At 53.1% G+C, this 20,001-nt stretch overlaps 1 protein-coding gene across 1 annotated transcript; it reads left to right on the plus strand.

Moving 5' to 3' along the window:
* The first annotated feature begins 15,379 nt into the window (after positions 1-15,379).
* Positions 15,380-18,835, plus strand: LOC133629383 (uncharacterized). Its single transcript, XM_062020043.1, has 4 exons — positions 15,380-15,694; positions 16,379-16,507; positions 17,187-17,258; positions 18,114-18,835. The coding sequence occupies exons 2-4, from the start codon at positions 16,477-16,479 to the stop codon at positions 18,833-18,835; spliced, it is 825 nt and encodes a 274-aa protein (XP_061876027.1). The 5' UTR covers positions 15,380-15,694; positions 16,379-16,476.
* The last annotated feature ends 1,166 nt before the right edge of the window (positions 18,836-20,001 follow it).

Genomic DNA, 20,001 nt, shown 5'->3' on the forward strand with positions numbered 1-20,001 from the left:
ATATGGACGTGTTTATTATCATACCCATAGTCCAGGACCGTTCTTTGTAATTGACTAACTGTTTTCCAATCCAAGGGATGCCATTGCCGATTTCCATTATAACCGTCACTGGCAGTGCTGTGACGCTAGATGGCAGCATTATCCCTTCAATTACAGCATTTTCCATTACTCCTTTCCATCTCTGTCCTTGATCATCATTAGGATCCCTCGGTGGAGATGGGGAATCATCTGGCGCTGATGAATTGCTAATAGAGTTTTTACCTTTCTGGGGTGATGTCGTTGTCACAGTATCTAACTTCTTTTTTAACCAATCAGTCCAACCTGTTGCCTCCTCATCATTTGTCTGTTGTGGAGCAGACGAGGAAACATGACCCTCTCTTAATTGATCCCACAGTTTTTTAACTCTATCAAGCTCTTGTTGAGTAAGTCATCCCTCCTTACCAAATTTAGATTGTAAATAATTATCTGCGTCCTCTGTAGTCCATTCTTGATCTTCCAGACATTGCAACACCCACTCATTTTTCTTTTAGTTGCAGGCACTACAGATGTTGATTCTTTAGTATTTGTTGTTAGTTTTGGGCTGCAGGTGGAGCTTTCATCAGAAAAATGCTTTTCCACTGTATGAAGCCCTTCTATTATAGCTTGATGTGCCTTTGCATACTCATCTCTGACCGATTTTTTACTGGATCCTTTACCGAGACGCTGCATTTGTATCAATAGCTCTCTCATAGTTTTTTCTTGATCTTGAAGTTGTTTTTGTAAGTCAAGGTTATTTATGGATGGATAAAGTTGTGATGGGCCAGGTTGCACCTCCTCGTCCACATCCATGGGGAGTGGTACTTGGGCATGATCTAGTGGTGCAGGACCCACTGGGGTAGAATAAGGTGGCAACGGAGCGGTGGGCGACACCCTTACTCCTGGCACCTTTGTTGCATTCTGCTCAGGAGTTGTTACAGGAGCATCCTTTAAATCAGTGGGCACCCAGGGACCAGGCTCTATTTTCTCTCCTCCCCAGGATTCTCTTTCACTTTTACTGATTGGGTAGGAAGAGGGGGGCTCTGGCAAGACGGGGATCAGTTTTTCAGTCACTCCCTCCTTTTCTTCCCCTGCTGATTGGATAGCACGTACTACAACTGCACTTAACTGAGCTTCCCCCTGCATTTCTTCTATCATGCGTCTCACAATTTTCCATGTAGATGAAAGTTTAACACTGTCTTTGTTCCCATTTGTTACAGAGTTCCAAAGTGCGTGACCAATTTGATCCCAAATTCCCAGATCATAGAGCTGGTCGGGTTTACTTAATAACTCCTTGCACCGACACCACACTAGTAGGGCTGCAAGATCATCCTGCAGTAGCTTAGTTTCAGTCTTTTTTGCTAACTGGAGTAGGCTCTGTAGAGTCGTTTTTTCCAATACTGATGCAGTAATTCCCATCTGTACTATCTTCTTGCTTTGACCTTGTTTCTGTTACAATCTGCTGTTTCGGTTTTCCCCATGCTCAAGCTTGCTATCACATAGACATTCCTTTCTGTGCTTTTTTGCTGTAGAAGGCAATTCAAAGACAAACTGCTAACTTTTTACTGTTCTGTTTCTGACAGACTGCATACCATTCATTATAGCCCAGGTCCCAACAGTTACCTTAGCTGTTACCTTAACTATAAGACCCTGGTAAATGTATTTGTTAGGTTACTTTGGCTATTACCTTAGTTGTAACTAAAACAAAGGGACTGATATCTTTTTTGACCAATCACTGTGATTTGGGAAACTTTGTGTTTCTTGGGAAACAATCACGGTAAAGGGCTAAATTAGAAAAATGAAAATTTTATGCATGCTTGTGTTGGCAAATGTGATTTTTTGTTTGAGCTGTCTTAAAATCCTAAAAATGATAACAAACAAGGAAGCATTTATGGAGGAGTTATCCCACTGTTTTCCCAGCACTACATAAAAAAGAAGTGCCTGCTAATCTGTATTCCTGTGTAGATAAGCTGCGGATCCATCAACACCCCTGTAGCTAATCAGTCAGCACTGTACCTTTGACATCGCTTTCCTATGGGAGATATCTCCAACAGCATGCACTTGGCCTGATCGACTCCCATTGAAAAAATACAGGCTGCCGGTAGAAGTTACGCCACTGCTTCTGGGAACTAAAAGAAAGCAGGTACACAGAAAAAAAATAAGTAGTAAGTAGGTCCCTATGTAGTCTATCACCCAGCACTGAGTCACCTTTGCAGGAGCTTTCCTCTGGGAGTTATCTACAATCCCAAGGACATGGATTGCTCAACTCCCATTGAAAAAATACAGGCTGTCGGTAGAAGTGAAACCAGTGCATGTTGGAGCTACAAGAAAGCAGGAAAGCAGAACCCACCTACAATCGTACGTAGGTCCCATTGTACTCTATCAGCTTGCACAGTGTCACCTTTGCAGCTGCTTTCCTGTGGGAGTTATCAAATATCCCACCCTCTTGTCCTCCTCAGCTCCATTTGAAAATATATCATTTGAGAAGAAGTTACGCCACTGCATATGGGAACTACAAGAAAGCAGGTACACAGACCCCAACTACAGTGGAAAATAGGTCCCTATGTAGTCTATCAGCCAGCAATGTGTCACATTTGCACCTGCTTTCCTGAGGGAGCTATCTCCAATCCAACTCCCCTGGACTGCTCAGCTCATATTAAAAAATATGTGCTGTCGGTAAAACTTAGACCACAGCGCATGGGAGCTACAAGAAAGCAGGAAGGCAGACCCGAGCATCAGGAGTAAGAGAAAAAGAGTGTGGTATTGAAGATAGCTCCCACAGGAAAGTAGCTGCAAATGTGACACCGTGCTGGCTGCTAGACTGCATGGTGACCTACTGACTACTGTAGCTGGGGTCTGCCTTCCTGCTTTCTTGTAGCTCCCATACTCAGTGGAATAACTTAACAGACACATGTATTTTTTCAATGGGAGCTGAGGATAAAAACTGTGGATAAAAACCACAGCCAGCATGGTGTCACAGCTGCTGTCACATGTGTCTGTTAAGGTATACCACTGAATATGGGAGCTACAAGAAAGCAGGAAGGCAGACCCCAGCTACAGTAGTAAGTAGGTCCCCATGCAGTCTAGCAGCCAGCACGGTGTCACATTTGCCGCTGCTTTCGTGTGGGAGCTATCTTCAATAACACACTCTTATTCTCCTTAGCTCCCATTGAAAGAATACACGTGGTGGTTTAACTTATACCAGTGAGTATGGGAGCTACAAGAAAGCAGGAAGGCAGGCCCCAGCTACAAGAGTAAGTGGGTCCCCATGCAGTCTATCAGCCAGCACGGTGTCACATTTGCAGCTGCTTTCCTGTGGGAGCTATCTTCAATAACACACTCTTATTCTCCTTAGCTCCCATTGAAAAAAATACATGTTGTCGGTTAACTTACACCACTGAGTACGGGAGCTACAAGAAAGCAGGAAGGCAGACCCCAGCTACAGTAGTAAGTAGGTCCCCATGCAGTCTGTCAGCCAGCACGGTGTCACATTTGCAGCTGCTTTCATGTGGGAGCTATCTTCAATACCAATCTCTTTTTCTAGCCTAGCTAGATAGCCTAGCTGTGGTGCTGACTTTCAGGGGCATTTTTGTCTTCCAGGCCTGCTACATCAAGTGGAAAGAGTGCTGAGCCTGATTGGCAAGAGGTTCAAATGGTTGCCTCTCGCCAACATCTGCTCTGTACCCGCACTTGCACCAGTGACACCTCCTTCTGTCCCTGAGAATCCCTGGGTAAGTCCCAGCCAGCTGCTGCTCTGAATGCAGGGTGGAGGCTGTTGTCTGCTCTAGGCGTGTTGTGGGCCGTTGCAGTGGGCTGTATCCATGTGGCTGCTCCACAGCTGCTCTCAAAGCGGTTAGATTTTGGTGTGGCTCTCTTTGCTCCAGCTTCTGTAGCTGGTACAGATCAGATTTATCCATCCATTCTGCCACTGCAGTTTCCACTGTGCCAGAGCTCAGAGATGTCAGCTGGTAGAATCCCTGGGGTTGGAAAAGACCTTTAAGGGCTTTGCAGGGATTGTCCAAGATTCACCTTGATGTTTGAAGCCCCGTGGACAGGGAATGTTTGCCAGGCGTGCTGTGTTGACGGTGCAGCAGGACTCGACCTCTGCAGAATGCCTGGCTCTGCCCACTGATCTCTTGGGGCAGTAAGCCCGAGGTGCTGTGTGCCAGCAGCCTCTTTGTGTACAAGGTGGGCCCCAGCCCATGTCTGATTTCCCTTGGAGTTGCATGGAACAGGAGTGAGCAGCTTTCTGCTCCTGATCCAAAGCAGCCTTTGGGAGTGAAAGAGCAGAGGGGCAGGGCTTTGGCAGTCGTGGCTGCAGGCCAAGGGAGATGCTGGTGGAACATGGACTCGATGTGAATGAAGCTGCTGCTGCAGGGAATGCTGCTGACAATCGCTTTCCTCCCCATGCCAGCTGTTCCTGCCACAGGGAGTCCCAACAGTGGTGGCCGTGGTGAACCAAGTTGATGCAGGGCACATGTTTCTGCAGCAGCTCACACACCCCACTTTCTGTGCCCTGCAGAGCCTGGACCAGCAGATGTCTGCCTGGTATTCACAACAGGACACTCCAACCCTGCCCACTCCAGTGGAAGGCAAGTAACTGGGCTGCTTACACGTTGTTCATCTAAGAACCTTCTAGGGCCACGTGGAAGCCTGATGCCCCAGCCTTAGGCTGGGGCCAGTGAATGAGAAGGTGCTATTTGCTTGTTGTCTCATCTGTGTTTAAGCTACTGCCAGATTACAGCTGTTGCCATCCTCTTCCTTGCCCCACTGGTCTCTGGAGTTCCTCCCCAGCCACGTACTGCACGTTGAAATTCAGCGTGAGATAAAGTCCCTGTCAGGCTCCTTCTAACCAGCTTGGCACTTGGTGTGGTCTTGCTGACAAAGTGTGGAACTACTCCCACACCTCCAGAGTGTCAGTGTGCACGTGGGGTCAAGTGGAGGGCGCGTCACAGGGAAAGGAGCACTTCCTTTCCTCTTCAGATAAAGACAGAGCTTTGGTCAGTGACCAAAGGCTGGAACTGGCTGCCTGGGGAGAGCAGCACGGCAGTGGCAGACAGCCTTGAGCTGTGTAAAGCCCAGCTCTGGTGTGTGCCAGCTGCAGGCCTTGTCTGATGGGCTGTGGGTGGCCAGGAGGGAAAGCAGCAGCACTGTAAGCAACGCTGATGCATCTCAGTAAAGTGCAGCAGCACTAGTGCCTGAAGTGCTGCCTTCTTGCAATCCTTGAGCCTTTTGCCTCTGTCCTCTTCTGTTGTGAAGCTGGCACGATCTGCATGGCTCCAGGCCAGGACGGGGCATGGCTGCGGGCTCAAGTGACGGGCTACTTCCAAAAGAGCCGGCAAGTGGAGCTCACCTACGTGGACTACGGGGGATACCAGAAAGTGAAGACTGACACCCTCAGACAGATCAGGTCTGTAGCTCCTCTTTCTGGCCTTCTCATCCTTGGAACTGCTTCTGGGTTTTCCCACAGCTGAAGCGGGAACCGGTAGAAAGGTTTGTCTGGGCAGCGGGTGTGGGCTCCTGGGGAGTCCTGATCTTTAGTTTGGACTGGTGCCCATTGGAAAGCGAGTTCCTGTTAGAGCAGGTGATTAATGAGTGTCACCTTAGAGAATACAAGGGCAGCTTAAAGCCAGGTTGTGTTTCTGAGTGCTTCTTTTTTCTTTAAGGTCTGACTTTTTATGGCCACCTTTCCAAGCAACAGAAGTTTTCCTGGACCACGTGGTGCCACTGGCAGGTAATGGAGCTCTCGAGGGAGTTGGGAAGAGTGTCAGTCACTGCCTAGAAATGCTTTTTGGGGTGTTGGGAGGTCTTTTGGTGTTGGTTGTGAGGGTATTTCCTCATGGAGTCTAGAGAGCTGTCCTTCAGGACGTGAAAGGGGTGGCTGCAGGGGGCTGGGGGACAGGCCAGGCTTCAGCACTGGGGGTTGTGGCTGGCAGGAGTTCAGGAGGTTTCAGCTGCTTCAAGCAGCAGTCAGTGTTAGCATGTTCCCTGAGGCAGTGCCTTCTGGCCTCTGAAGCCTGTGAATAACTCCCTGGGTTTCCTCCTGCTCCTTCCTTCCCACAGGCGAGGACGGCTTTTCCCCCAAGGCCAACGCTGCTGTGAGTGAGATGACCAGAGGCGCAGAGCTGGTGGCACAGGTACACGAGAGCTGTGTGGATGGAGGAGTCTTGTGGGTGGAGGAGTCAGCTGCTGCTGTTCTCCTGCTGGCCCCTGCCCAGGCTGACAGAGCCCACGGTGGCCGGTGGTCCAGCAGATCCAGGGCTCACCTGGGGCAGTTTGTCAGCTTCCTTTGGTCTCATGCAGTGCTCGAGGGCATCACTAATTCCAGCCAGGGCACAGGCTGCAGTGACTGGAGCAAAGTGGCCTGCAGGGTGTCCCAGCTGCCTGCTCCAGCCTGCACCCAAGTTTGAGTAGCTGAAATGTAGGGAATGTGTCCAGCCTTGCATCCTCCATGGCTCAGGCCAGAATGTCTTCCTCATGCTGATGTTTCCCTGTGTTTCAGGTCACCAATTACGACCCTGCCACGGTGTGGCCCCTGATTCAGCTGTGGAGCTTGATGGGACATGAGGTACGTGTGTGGACATACCCATTGCTGCAGCTCTCTCAGTGTCCAGGATTAGGTGCTTTTTCTTGCCCATGAGGAACTTGCTGCTGGTGTTCTGATGTGCTTTATCTCATCTGCCTGTAGATGGTGTCAGTAAACAGAACACTGGTGGACAGAGGATTTGCTCGGTGGCTGGACTATTAGCCATGTCCCACATGGCTCCATCAGTCTCCTGCTGTGGTTTCTCCTGTTCTGGATCTTGCAACCCTGTAAATATGTTACAAAAATAAAGTCTACTATTGGACAAGAAAAAATATGAAAGCCAAGGGAGCTTGACAGAAACTTTTTCACCCCAACATATCCCATGGAGGTGGCACTGGGTTGGGCTGCATCCAAGGTGGCCGACAGATGTGGAGCATCTGACTGCTGGGAGTGATCCAGCTCTGCTGTTGTGTGCAGGAGCTGTGCAGGCATATCCTCTGCCCTGAGCTCTCTCCTTGTGTGAGCTGGAACAGGCAGGACGCAGGTACAGCCACAGAACCCCGGATGAACTGTTCAGAGCCCAGTGATTCTCGTTACCTCATGATCCAGGGGGTCTTCACAGCAGTCCCCGGGCAGAGGCACCAAGCGGGGCCATGGCACTGTGGCACTGGGTCCTGCAGCAGCAGAGCAGAGACACAGCCCTGTCTGGGCCCTGATGCATTTGCTCACCCCGTGTGGTCTTGTAGTACATATCAGACAAATCAGTAGAAACCAGGACAAGTCAGAGAATTGTTGCCCTGGGTGGATGAGGAAGAGGTTAAAGACTTGTTGGCCAAGCTTAAGGCTCATAAATCAATGGGTCCTGATGGGACGCATCCTAGAGTGCTGAGGGAGCTGCTGATGTGACTGCTAAGCCTTTCTCCATCAGTTTTAAATAATCATATAGGTCAAGTGAGGTGCCTGAGGACTGGAGAAAGGCCAATGTCACTCCAGTCTGCAAAAAGGGCAGGAAGGATGACCCGGGAAACTACAGGCTGGTCAGCCTCACCTCCATCCCTGGAAAGGTGAGGGAACAACTCATCCTGAATGTCATCTGTTGGAGAGAGCACCACCAGAGAAATGACAGACACCAATATGGTTAGGTCATAACTCCAGTTTTACTAACACGCATCAGACTTTTATAAGCAGCAGCAAAGCTGGCATCTTTACTCTACTTTCAATCGGTCCTTTCTCTAAAAGCCAGCTGTGCTTTTCTGCCATAAGCCTTGCAGTTTCACATACTGCTTCAGCCTCTGCCTTGCTCCAGCTTCTTACCATGTAGGCATTCTTTCTTTTCCTTTTCTCACAGTCCAGAGGGGCTCAAGGACAATCCGCACATTAGTTCTCAAAGCATGAGTTGTTCACTGTTCACAGGTGTCAAAGCATGAGTTGTTCATTGTTACCATTGTCCTCTATCACTTAGAAATTCCCCCACAATTCCCCCTTTTTCTTTTTGAGCAACCCAAGCCTGGTGAGCTGCTTTTTATACAACAAGAAAAAAAAAAAGCACAACTGACAAACAAAATTATGACACTTGTGCTAAAAGCAAATAGTCAATAGCAGCTCTATTTGGCAAGGTTGCATGTCTAATACTACTTACATCACTAATCAAGCCTTCTGATGTTATTGAGGTTTGATTACTTTGTTTGCTAAGCCAGCATCCTAATTTGCATAGCTGAGTTAATGAAGCAGATACTCCTACACCTGGAGCAAATATACTGGTTGCTATTATTGCTGAGGGAGACCAAAGGTAACATGGTCATCACATTCACCAGTAAATGCATGCACAAATTGTTTTGGACAATGATGTTTCCAAATCATTGTGTGATTAGGCATCAAGATCGTCAGTCATCGCAAACTTCACGGTGCCCCTTGTGATCTCGGGGGTATTCCAGGCCATGCCTGGTCCCCACAAATCAGAAAATTCCCTTTGGTAACTGTATAGGCACAAGACTAGACCTGGGTCTTTTTGGTGAAGTATAATTGCACCAAGATGTTGTGTTCTTATACACGCCCAGGATGGGATCCACATTCTTTCTCAAACCTTTTGGTATTGCTGGTAAAATTAAACATAACACAAACATCCATCTTTATAGATCCCAATAATTCTAACTCCTGTGGCTCTGTTGTCATTGTTGGCAACCGTGAAATGATCAAGTCCCAGCTGTCAACTTTGCCATTACCCTTAACTAAGGGATTTGGTTTTAATGCATTTGGTACAGGCCATTGTGCCACATCTGATGGAACCCCCATCAAACAGGTAGAAAAAGGATTATCTGGAGTGGCCATTGATAAACATATTGTAGGCTGATTGATTGCTTTGGCCAGTGTAACCCACATGTTTTGCTTGGTTTGTTGAAATTGCCTAAAACCATTTACCACAATCATTTGAAGCATCAACAGTATGACAAAATCCTTTTTTTTTTACTCCTGATAAAAAAAAATCCTTCACCAATGAGTCTAAAACACAAACCACCTTTTAGCTTCTCAATGTCAAAATGTTCTGTTCCTGACACCTACAACACCTTAGAAAGTTTCCACTGTAAGAAAACCAGTATTCATCATCACATTTACAGCAAAATGCATAACATCACGAGCAACAGTTTTTACACTCGTTGAGGCAAGGGACTGAGGATGGAAAGGACGAGCCCAGCGGTCCGTGAGGGCCGGGGCCGGCGGTGTCGGCGCGGTGTGTGTGGGGGGCTCCGGAGACACCGACCGGGCGCGGGAAGCGGCTGCGCGGCGGCGGCTGCGGATGGAAGGGGCGGGGGGGTCTGGCTCACTCCGTGCCGGCGCCGGCGGCGCAGTCGGTATTAGTCTCTCCTGTGTTTTCTTTGTCTCCCCTCACATGCCCCATGGTGCCCAGTCTAACACGGGGTCGCGCTCCCCCACTCTCCTCTGATCATCCTGCGCCGCACCCCGGCCCGACTCCGCCCGCTCGGCATTCCCCTGCGAGTCGTCCCAGGGGTAACTCGGCGGGCTGGGCTCGAATGGGAAGCAGCTCTCCCGCGGGGGCTCTGCTCCGAAGCCCCTTCGCCTCTCTGACTTTGTAAAACTCTTGTGTACAGGACAACTTTTTTTTCCTCGCAGCACGCCCCGCTCAGCGCCGGGCGGCACCGGGCTGGCTTCCAGTGGGGACGGGCTGCGCACCGGGCTGTGTCTCGATGGTCTCCTGTCGCTCCAGTTTCTTTAATGCTTCCTGCAGGAGCCTGTCCATTCCCCTATCTGTCTCTTTGGGCCTCGGTGCAACGGTCAACGCCTGGGCTGCAGCCATGGCCACAGGCTGTTCTGCTTGCATTTCTTTCAAAGTATTTATCACGTCTCTCCAAACGAGACCTAGATCTTTACTGATCTTACTATTGTCCTTATCACCACTAATAGTGGCTTCCCAGAGAAGGTTTCCAATTTCTCGCCACTCACCAGAAAAGGGAGGTGAGACATAATTAGTCCTGATACCAAACAGTCCAGCTGTTGGCTCGGCTGCAGTCTCAGGCATATCAAGCCGCTGAGTTACAGCAGCGGCCAAATCCTTTTCCAACTTATACTTTTTCAAACAGTTAATTACTTCTCTCCACGGTTTTATCAGTTTCCAAGCAGTCTTATCTTCGTCTATAACCAAGTCCCAAAGACAAGTCCCATATGCTCTCCACTCCTCCTCATCAAATTATTTCTCAGAGTCTTTAAAAAAGCCTTTACAATTACCATGTACAAGCAGACCAGACAAATTGGTCAGTTTTAAGTCCACCCCCCACTTTTCTAAAAAGCGATGTAAAAGTGAGAGTGCTACCTCCTTATCCATGTTGCCGGCTCCTCGTCTCACCACAACCTGTAGTCACTCCCCCAGGTACAGCAACCTCCGCTTGGGATCCAGCAGGCTTCCTCCGACGACTGCCTCTGCCTCCGGATTTTCAAGTCTCAGCTCCCCGCAGGCAGGCTCCTTACCCGGTAACACCCAGAGATGGTCCCTGTTCGGGCGCCATATGCCGCGAAGTTTTTGGCTCTTGGCCTGAAAAACCAGACTCAAAGTCTGCAAACCAGGCTCGAAGCCTGAAACCAGACTCTAAGTCTGAAAAACCCAGGCTCAAAGCCTGAAACCAGGCTCAAAGCCTGAAACCAGGCTCGAAGCCTGAAAAACCAGCCCCAAGCCTACTTCATGCGGCGATCAACCCAGGGTCCGATTCTCAGCTGGGTGGGAAGAAATCAGTCCTACTCAATGTGAGTGATAGCAGAAATCTTCTTTATTGAGAGCAGGCTCTAACTTATATACACAGCAGCTTCAAAGCTAGCTCAACAACAGCAGCTAATAGATTACATTCTCATGTTCATCCTACTTGCGGTTTCTGCCATAAGCAAGCTCCCTCACATTTTCCCATCTTGTTTTTCTCCGAAGTTGTTTTCCACCTTGAGCTGTTAGCTGTTAGCTGAAAACAGCCCGACCTTGAGGGAAGAGAAAGCGGCCTGCTGTCTGCGTGACAGCAACTGCTTTAACCATGGCTCTGACTCTGGTCTTGATTGTGCATTAAATTCATATAACTGGAACTCAGATTGCCTTGCCCCATCAGGCCTAACATTATACCCCGGGATCCATGTCCATGCTCCCTCATTTTTTCTCCACAGTCCTCATCTGAGAAGACAGAAGTGGCAGAGCCCATCTATGAGAGACTGAGCACATTCTCCATTCCCTGCCCCCCTGAGCCATTGAGGGGCGAGGAGGTAGAGATATCAGGAGCAGTGAAATGGGATGGGGAAGAAAGGAGGGATGGGGGAGGGAGATCTTAAAGTGCCAGTTGTAATACTCATCATCCTGCTCCCTTTTTGCTTTTATTCCATTCTGTTTCTTGTAGAATAAACTTTCCTATTTTCCTCTCTCAGTCGAGCACTGGAGTCTGTTTTGCCTGGAACTGTAATTGACAGTGAGCCCTCCCTGCCCTTGTCTTAATCCACAACAATCTTGCTTATCTTTTTACTCCCATTTCGCCGAGGTCTCCGCCGTCCTAACGAGGGTGGGGGTGAATGGAGGCACCAAGCGAGAGACTGTCGTGGTGCTGCTGTGCTGGCTGGGCCAAACCACGACAGGACATCTGGGTACTGTAGCAGTGCTCTGAGACATAACATAATATGTGGGCACTGAAACGGGACTCTGTGGCATCACAGCACATGTGGGCACTGCAACAGTGCTCTTTAACGTCATATCATAACTGGAGATTGCTACAATGCTCTGTGACAGCATATCTCGACACTGCACCAGTGCTCTGTGACATCACAGCATATGTAGGCACTGGTAGGGGGCTGTGTGACATCACAGAATATCTCTGCACTACAACAGTGCTCCGTGAAATCACAGCACTCCAGGACACTGCAGCGGGGTTCTATGACATCACATCACCACTGGGCACTGCACAAGTGCTCTGTGACATCACAGCACATGTGCACACTGCAACAGGACTGTGTAACACAGCAGCACATCTGGGCGTTGCAGCGGGGCTGTGTGACATGACAGCACATCTGGTCACTGCAAAAGTGCTCTGTGACAACACAGGACGTCTGGGCACTGTAGCAGTGCTCTATGACTTCACAACATATCTGGGCATTGATGGGACTCCGGCATCACAGTAAAGGTGGGCACTGCAACAGTGCTCTGTAACATCATATCACAACTGCACATTGCTACATTTCTCTGTGACATCATATCTCAACACTGCAACAGTGCTTTGTGACATCGTAGTATATCTTGGCACTGGAAGGGGGCTGTGTGATATAATAGAACATCTTGACACTGCAACAGTGCTCTGTGAAATCACAGCACTCCAGGACACCACAGCGGGATTCTGTGACGTCACATCACCACTGGGCACTGCAACGGTGCTGTGTGACATCACAGCATATGTGAACACTGCAACATGATTCTGTAACAGAAAAGCGCATCTGGGCGTTGCAGCGGGGCTGTGTGACATGACAGCACATCTGGGCACTGCAAAAGTGCTCTGTAACATTACAGGACGTCTGGGCACCGTAGCAGTGCTCTGATGTATAATAGCATATCTGGACACTGAAACAGGACTCTGTGGCATTACTACACATGTGGGCACTGCAACAGTGCTGTATAACATCACAACTACACATTGCTACAGTGCTCTATGACATCACAGCAGTACTAGGCACTGCACCAGTGCACTGTGACATCATAACACATCTAGGCACTGGAAGGGGGCTGTATGACATCATAGAACATCTTGGCACTGCAACAGTGCTCCGTGGAATCACAGCACTCCTGGACACTGCAGTGGCATTCTGTGATATCACATCACCACTGGGCACTGCAACAGTGCTCTGTGACATTACAAGACATCTGGGCACTCCATCACTGCTCTGATATATAATAGCATATCCGGGCACTGCAATAGTGCTTTGTGACATCACAGGACGTCTGGGCACTGTAGCAGTGCTGTAAGACATAATATCATATCCTGGCAATGAAACGGGACTCTCTGGCATCACAGCACACGTGGGCACTGAAACAGTGCTGTATAACTTCATGTCACAACTGCACATTGCTACAGTGCTCTGTGAGAACACAGCATATCTCGACACTGCACCAGTGCTCTGTGACATCACAGCATATGTAGGCAATGGAAGGGGGCGATGTGACATCATAGAGCATCTTGGCACTGCAGCAGTGCTCCGTGAAATGACAGCACTCCAGGACACTGCAGCGGGGTTTTGTGACGTCACATCACCACTGGGCACTGACACAGTGCTCTGTGACATTGAAAGAATTAGAATCATAGAATCATAGAATAATAGACTGGTAGGGGTTGGAAGGGACCTTTAGAGATCATCTAGTCCAACCCCCCAGCAGAAGCAGGGTCACCTAGATCAGGTGGCATAGGAACATGCCAGGTGGGTCTTGAAGACCTCGAAGGAAGGAGCCTCCACAACTCCTCTGGGCAGCCTGTTCCACTGCCCTGTCACTCTCATGTTGGAGGCCTGTGGTCAGTGGGGTTCCACAGGGATGGGTTCTGGGGCCAGTCTTGTTCAACGCCTTCATCAAGGACCTGGATGAGGGGACAGAGGGACCCTCAGTGAGCTCCCTGATGGCACCAAACTGGGAGCACTGGCTGACTCCCCAGAGTCTGTGCTGCCAGTCAGTGAGAGATGGACAGGCTGAGAGTTGGGCAGAGAGGAACCTGCTGAGGGTCACCAGGAGTAAGGGCAGAGTCCCCAGCTCCAGAGAGACAGGGAACGGCTGGAGAGAGGCAACACAGGGCTACTGAGATGCTGAGGGGATGGAACATGTGTGTGAGGAGGAAAGGCTGCGGGCCCTGGGGCTGTTTAGGAAAGAGGAGACTGCAGGGGGTTCTCATTAATACTGACAAATATGTCACTGGTGTGTGTCAGGGGGCTGGGGCAGCACTTTTGTTCTGTTGTATCCAGTGACAGGACAAGGGCTGATGGAAAGAAGCTGCAACACAAAATGTCCCATTGAAACATGAGCAAAAGCTATTTCCCTGCTGAGGTGAGGGAGCCCTGGCCCGGGCTGCCCAGGGAGGCTGCGGAGGCTCCTTCTCGGCAGGTTTCCAAGCCCAGCTGGACACGCTCCTGTGTGACCTGATCTAGGTGGGACCCGCCTGAGATGGGGGTTGGGCTGGATGAGCTTTAGGGGTCGCTTCCAACTGCCACCGTTCTGTGACTCTTTTTAGTGACGGCCCTTCCAGCCGCCACCCTCGGGCGATTCTTACGCCTGTGCCCAGAGGTGATGATGCTGCGGGGCGGGAGCGGGAGCGGGAGCAGCGGCAGCCGCGGGACAGGCGCCGCTTCCCCGCGGCCGCCCCGCGGACTCCATTTCCCGTCAGCGCCCGCGCCTCGCTGTCGCGCAAAGCCGCCGGCGGCAGCCGCGGTGCCTGCCGGGAGTCGTAGTCCCAGCGTGCCCCGCGCGGAGCCCGCGCCGCCGCCCCGCTCGCGCCGCCGCTCGCGCTGCCGGGGGTCTCTCAGCGCGGGGGCGGCGCCGGCGGCTGCTCCCGGGGGTCCCGGCGGAGGCGGCTCCGGCCGTGTCGGGCGAGGAGGAGGCGGCCGAGCTCCCCACGGCTGAGCGCCGGGCGGCGAGCGAGCGCAGGATGGGGGGCGCGTGGCCGGCGGTGAGCGCGGGCCGCGGGCGGGCCGGGGGGCGGCGGGAGGGCGGCGGGGAGGGGGCTCCGCGGCGGGCCGGGGGTGTCCGGTGAGGCGGGGCCGGGCGGAGGCGGCGGCGGGCCCGGGGCGGGCGGCGAGGCCCCGGGAGCCCGAGAGCCGCCCGCGGGCGCCGGTGGCGGGGAGGCGGCCGAACGCGGCTCCGCGGCGGCTCCTCGGGCCCCGGCGGCGGCGCGGAGCGGGGCGGGGGGAGGCGGGGCCGCGCCGTCCCTCCGTGCCGCGGGGGAAAGCGGGAGCGGGGCCCGGGCCCGGCGGGGGCTGCCGCCCGCGGCCCGCCCCGGCGCTGCCCCGCTCCGCTCTTCTGTTCGGGGTTTGACCCGCTCCCGCTTCCCCGCCGCCGCCTCCCGCTGCAGCCGGGCAGCCGCGGCGGAGCGGGACGAGCCCCGGGCAGCCGGGAACGACCGGGCTGGGCCCCGTTCTGCGGCGGGGAGTCCCGGGGGAGGCGGCCCCGGCGCTGGCAGCGGCCTGGGACACGCTTCGCTCACCGCAAACACTTTGTGTCCCGCTCTTCCCCCGCCCCGCGTTATTTCCTTCGTGCTGTTGTGTTTAAACGCTGCTTGATGCGGTCCCATGGCGGGGGAGGGGGAGGGAAGTTCAGCCCCAGAGAGGGGTGACAACAGCTCAAAGGGCTCCTGGAGCCCCCCTGGAATCGCATCGGTAGTGCCGGGTCCCTCTCTCCAGCAGCTGACTTGGGGATTTCTTCTGAAGCCACCTCTCTGGAGGGGACGGTGGCTGCAGCTCAGGAGGGAGCCACGGGGCTGTGGGGCGGCTGCCTTTGGCCAGGATTCTTTTTGGGACGGGAGGTTGCAACTTTGGCTCGGTGTCTCTGCTGCTGCTTCTCCCTCACAGGTAGTGCGAGCACGTTTGGGAGAAGCAAACACAGAGCTGTGGGGAACAGTTGGTTGCCCCACAAGTTCTCATCTGAGTCAGGTGTTTTAAAGTGATATAAAGGGCTTTGAATTCCCAGCAGGAAGCCCCATGAGGGCCATCAGTGGGAGGGGGCTCTTGGTCAGTGCTGTCTGCTCCTTGGGTTCATGTGGTGGGCACAGCTCTTTGCTCCTCTTCCCACTGGGTGTGGTTGAACGTGTCCTGCCCTCACCTCTGTGTGTCCCTCTGAACTGCCTCCATTGGGGTTTTATCTGTACTTGCAAGTCTAATCCTCCCTTGTGAATGCTTGTGGCAGGCAGGAAGGTGACAAAAGGAGTTGTGTTGGTGATTTGTTGGGTAGGTGCAAGGCTTTGGGCTCTCACTGGGTGTTGTCAGCACCCTCCTGCTCAGAGCCATCCCCTTCCCCTAAACCACACACCATCAGTCACAGAAACAGCCCCCAGCAGAGGCACTTCCCAAACCAGCCTCTTGCAAAAACCAAGGTGCTCACAGAAAGAGGAGAAGCCAGGAGGGTTTGGAAACATCTGGGGGTGAACTTTGTGAGTCCCTGTGCAGTGTTCCAGCTGGAGCTGTGAAAGCCTTCTCCAAGCCTCATTCCAGTGGGGTGTCTGACTGTCCCCAGCCCCTTTCTCTTGATGAGCTGAGTTGAGAGCCTTGTCCTCTTTTAGGAGACAGCGAGATCCTGCAGGTTGCTGGTTGTTGACGTGCTCTGTGTTTGTGTTTCAGGGGCCCTGTGGGCAGTGGTGGAAGCGGCCAGCGCCGGTGCCTCGGTTCTCTGCCTGTGTGAGAAGGGAGATGCCAAGGTCACGGAAGAGACAGGCAAGATGTCGAAGAAGGAAAAAGAAATGAAAACAGGTGAGACCCATCCCCAAAGAGATTGTTTCCTTTTCACCCTTTGTTGTGTTTTGGGCTCCCGTTGGGCAGCTGGTGTGAATGGGCAAGGGCACAGAGCAGGGCTGTAGCTGGTGTAAGAAATGCTTCATTCTTCCCAGAAAGCCCAGTTTTAACCCAAATCCTGCTGCTGAAGCGTCACTAATGAGCTTCAGCTTCCCAGCTGGATGCATTCAGTCATCCAGGATGGGCAAGAAGGCCAAGGGCATCCTGGCCTGGAACAGGAACAGTGTTGTCAGCAGGAGCAGGGAGCTGATCGTTGCCCTGGACTCGCCTTTGGTGAGGGTGCACCTCCAATACTGTGCTCAGTTCAGGGTCTCTCTCTACAAGAAGGACATGGAGGTGCTGGAGAGGATCCAGAGGCAGCTACCAAGCTAGGAAAGGAATTGGAACACGTCTCAGATGAGGAAGGGCTGAGGGGACTGGGGCTGTTTAGCCTGGAGAAAAGAAGGCTCAGGGGAGACCTTCTCGCTCTCTACATCTACCTGAAAGGAAGCTGCAGTGAGGTGGGGGTCAGTCTGTTCTCCCTGATAACAAGCAATAGAAGAAGAGGAAACAGCCTCAAGTTGTGCCAGGGGAGGTTCAGACTGGATTTGAGGAGGAATTTCAGGCTGGATGTGAGGAGGAATTTCTTTACTGACAGGGTTGTCAGGCCTTGGAACAGCTGCCCAGGGAGCTGCTGGAGTCACCGTCCCTGGAGGGGTTTCAGAGCCGGGTGGGTGTTGCACAGAGGGCAATGGGCTGGTGGGTGATGGGGCTGGGACAGAGGCTGCACTCCAGGAGCTGAAAGGTCTCTCCCAGCTGAAATGATCCTGTGACTGTGTGATGCCTGTGAAGTGATGTGTCTGTGTTGGGCTGTGCGGGGCTCTGCAGGGAAGGCCGCGTCCAGCCGTGACTGTGGCAACTGGAGGCAGGGCCTGGCTGCCCCCCACAGAGTCACAGAATGATGGGGCTTGTCAGGAACCTTTAGAGATCCTTCAACCCAACCCCCAGCTAAGGCAGGTTCTGCTTGGTCAGGGCCACAGGAACGTGTGCAGTTGGGTTTGGAAACCTGCCGAGAAGGAGCCTCCACACCCTCCCTGGGCAGCCTGGGCCAGGGCTCCCTCACATTAACAGGGAAATATGTTCCTTATGTTTAAATGGAAGCTCCTCCTAAAGCCCACAGGGGATACTTGCAGCAGCTTTTCACAGCTGCCTGTGTTTGCCCATGGGATAGAAAGCAGGGGAATCTGGGGCACTTGTGGCAGGTTCTGTCCCTTCCCTGTCCCTCTGGCCATGTGGCAGGATGGAGCTCAGTCCAGACAACACCATGCTGGGGTTCCTCTCTGCCTGGACACACTCTGTGTCCAGGCTTTGACCCTAAGCTATTCCTGCTTTACTTCCTTGGCCTGTGGTTGTTGTTCTGTGGGGACAGGCTGAGCAGGTGTCACCTCCTTCACCCTGTGAGCTGGGGACAAGGAGGGCTGCGTGGGCAGTGCCCGTTGGCTCTGCAGGGCAAGGGCTCAGCAGCTGGAGGCAGGTAGCCACGGCTGCCCACTGCCTGTCCTCAACTTGCCATCTCCTCTGCTAGGAAGGTGCCGGGTCCTTGTTGCTGTTCCGAGGGTGGTGTTTCTCACAGAGCCTGCGGCAGCTGATCTTCAGGATGCTGCAGGAGATCTGCAGCCTACTGGCAGTACCTCCTGGGTAGGCACCGAGCCCTTTGGACTGGCTGTTTCTGCACTGCGTGTGTCTCCTCCTGGAGCTGCAAGGTGCTGCCGGAGCAGCCGGGGCTTCCTGCCCCCGTGGCTGCCGCAGCCACTGCCCTGGTGCTCTGAGAGACGTGGGCTCCGGCGTCAGGTTTCCCTGCAGCGCTGCGGGTGCAGCTCAGCAGCTCCTGTCAGCCCGGCTGAGCCGGCCGGGCGCTGCCTGCCCCATGCTTCTGCTCTCCTGCAGGCTACCTGCTGCTCGGGGGCTTCGTGGCCTTGGGGGTGTGCTCCAGGAACGGCCCAGTGGAGAACCAGCGCAGCATCTGTCGCCTCTGCTGGGGCCTGCAGCTCCTGCTCACGGCTCAGGCATCCAGCTCCATTCTGTGCTTGCGCCAAGAACATCGAGCACGTGACCTCTTGGGCCCAGACCTCAGTCTCACCACTGCTGGGACTTTTGCTGTGTGTTTGTTTCCCTTCCAGGCTTCACTCTCCTTCTGTGTCTGCCTTTTCCTCACTGCCCTCTTTTCCGCCTGGTTCTGTGTTCTTCCATCCCCTCTGTGGGTTCAAGTCTGTTTCTGGTTTTAATAAAGATGTATTTTGTAGCTAATGAGACCGTCTGTAATTCAACGAGTATCAGAGAATCACGGCATGGTGGGGTTGGAAGGGACCTGTAGAGATCATCCAGCCCAACTCCCCTGCAGAAGCAGGTCCCACCTAGATCGGGTGACAGGGGAACAGTGTCCAGGTGGGTCTTGAAGAGCTCCAAGGAAGGAGCCTCCACACCCTCCCTGTGCAGCCTGGGCCAGGGCTCCCTCTCCAGCAGGTCACCCCCAGCCTGTCCTGGTGCAGGGGGTTGTTCCTCCCCAGCTGCTGGACTCTGCCCTTGTCCCTGTTGAACCTCAGGAGGTTCCTCTCTGCCCAACTCTCCAGCTGGTTGAGATCCTGCTGAATGGCAGCACAGCCTCTGGGGAATCAGCCAGTGCTCCCAGTTTGGTGCCAGCAGGGAACTTGCTGAGGGTCCCTCTGTCCCCTCATCCAGGTGGTTGATGAAGCTGTTGAACAAGACTGGCCCCAGAACCCACCCCTGTGGAACTCCACTGGCCACAGGCCTCCAACTCGACTCTGCCATTGATCACCACGCTGGGGGATCACCACTCCTCCCCAAGCTCTTGTGACCAGCCTCAAGATTTTTGGGTATCTACTGGGCTTTTTCCAGCAGCTGGTGGCACTGGTGCAGTTCAAGGGTGACACGGACCAAGACCCTCTTGTCATCTGGGGTCTGGATCGTGTCAGGGATGATGCCACCAAAGAACTTACACACAAACACGCTCGCTCTGTGAAATGGGGGGAGCAGAGTGTGAGGAGAGCACAGCCTGGGCATGAGGAGCAGCCCCCTGCCAGCCTGGCACACAACCTGTTGATGAAGTTGCCCAAGTTATTGAGCAGCTGCAGGTTGTTGTTGAGCAGGAGGTGTTTCCAGATCTTCCCCTGTATCTGGCAGGGCCAGGCCAGTCATCTCTGGGCTGGACCGGCTGCTGCCCAAGGCCTGGCCAGTGAGTGATGGAGGTAAGGCCTCTGTGATGAACGGACTGGAGAAGGGGAAGAAGTTGCTGCAGCAGAAGGGAGTGAGAAAGTGGGAACAACATGTCAGGGGTGCCTGTATATGGGTGTGAGGTGACATCCCTGCAGTGCCCCCCATGGCCGTGGGGCTCAGTGTGGAGCATCCATGTGCAGCGAGGCCGTCCCAGGGGCCAGGAGCTGCGATTGGCGTCT

This window comes from Colius striatus, unplaced genomic scaffold (genome assembly GCF_028858725.1).
Source record: "Colius striatus isolate bColStr4 unplaced genomic scaffold, bColStr4.1.hap1 scaffold_40, whole genome shotgun sequence".
Classification (NCBI taxonomy): Eukaryota; Metazoa; Chordata; class Aves; order Coliiformes; family Coliidae; genus Colius; species Colius striatus.

Coding starts and splice junctions, on each gene's coding strand:
- LOC133629383 (XM_062020043.1), top strand. CDS start 16,477: ATGTCGAAGAAGGAAAAAGAAATGAAAACAG. Junction 16,508..17,186: donor GGAAAAAGAAATGAAAACAG/GTGAGACCCATC, acceptor CTTTACTGACAG/GGTTGTCAGGCCTTGGAACA. Junction 17,259..18,113: donor TGGAGGGGTTTCAGAGCCGG/GTGGGTGTTGCA, acceptor CTCCTCTGCTAG/GAAGGTGCCGGGTCCTTGTT.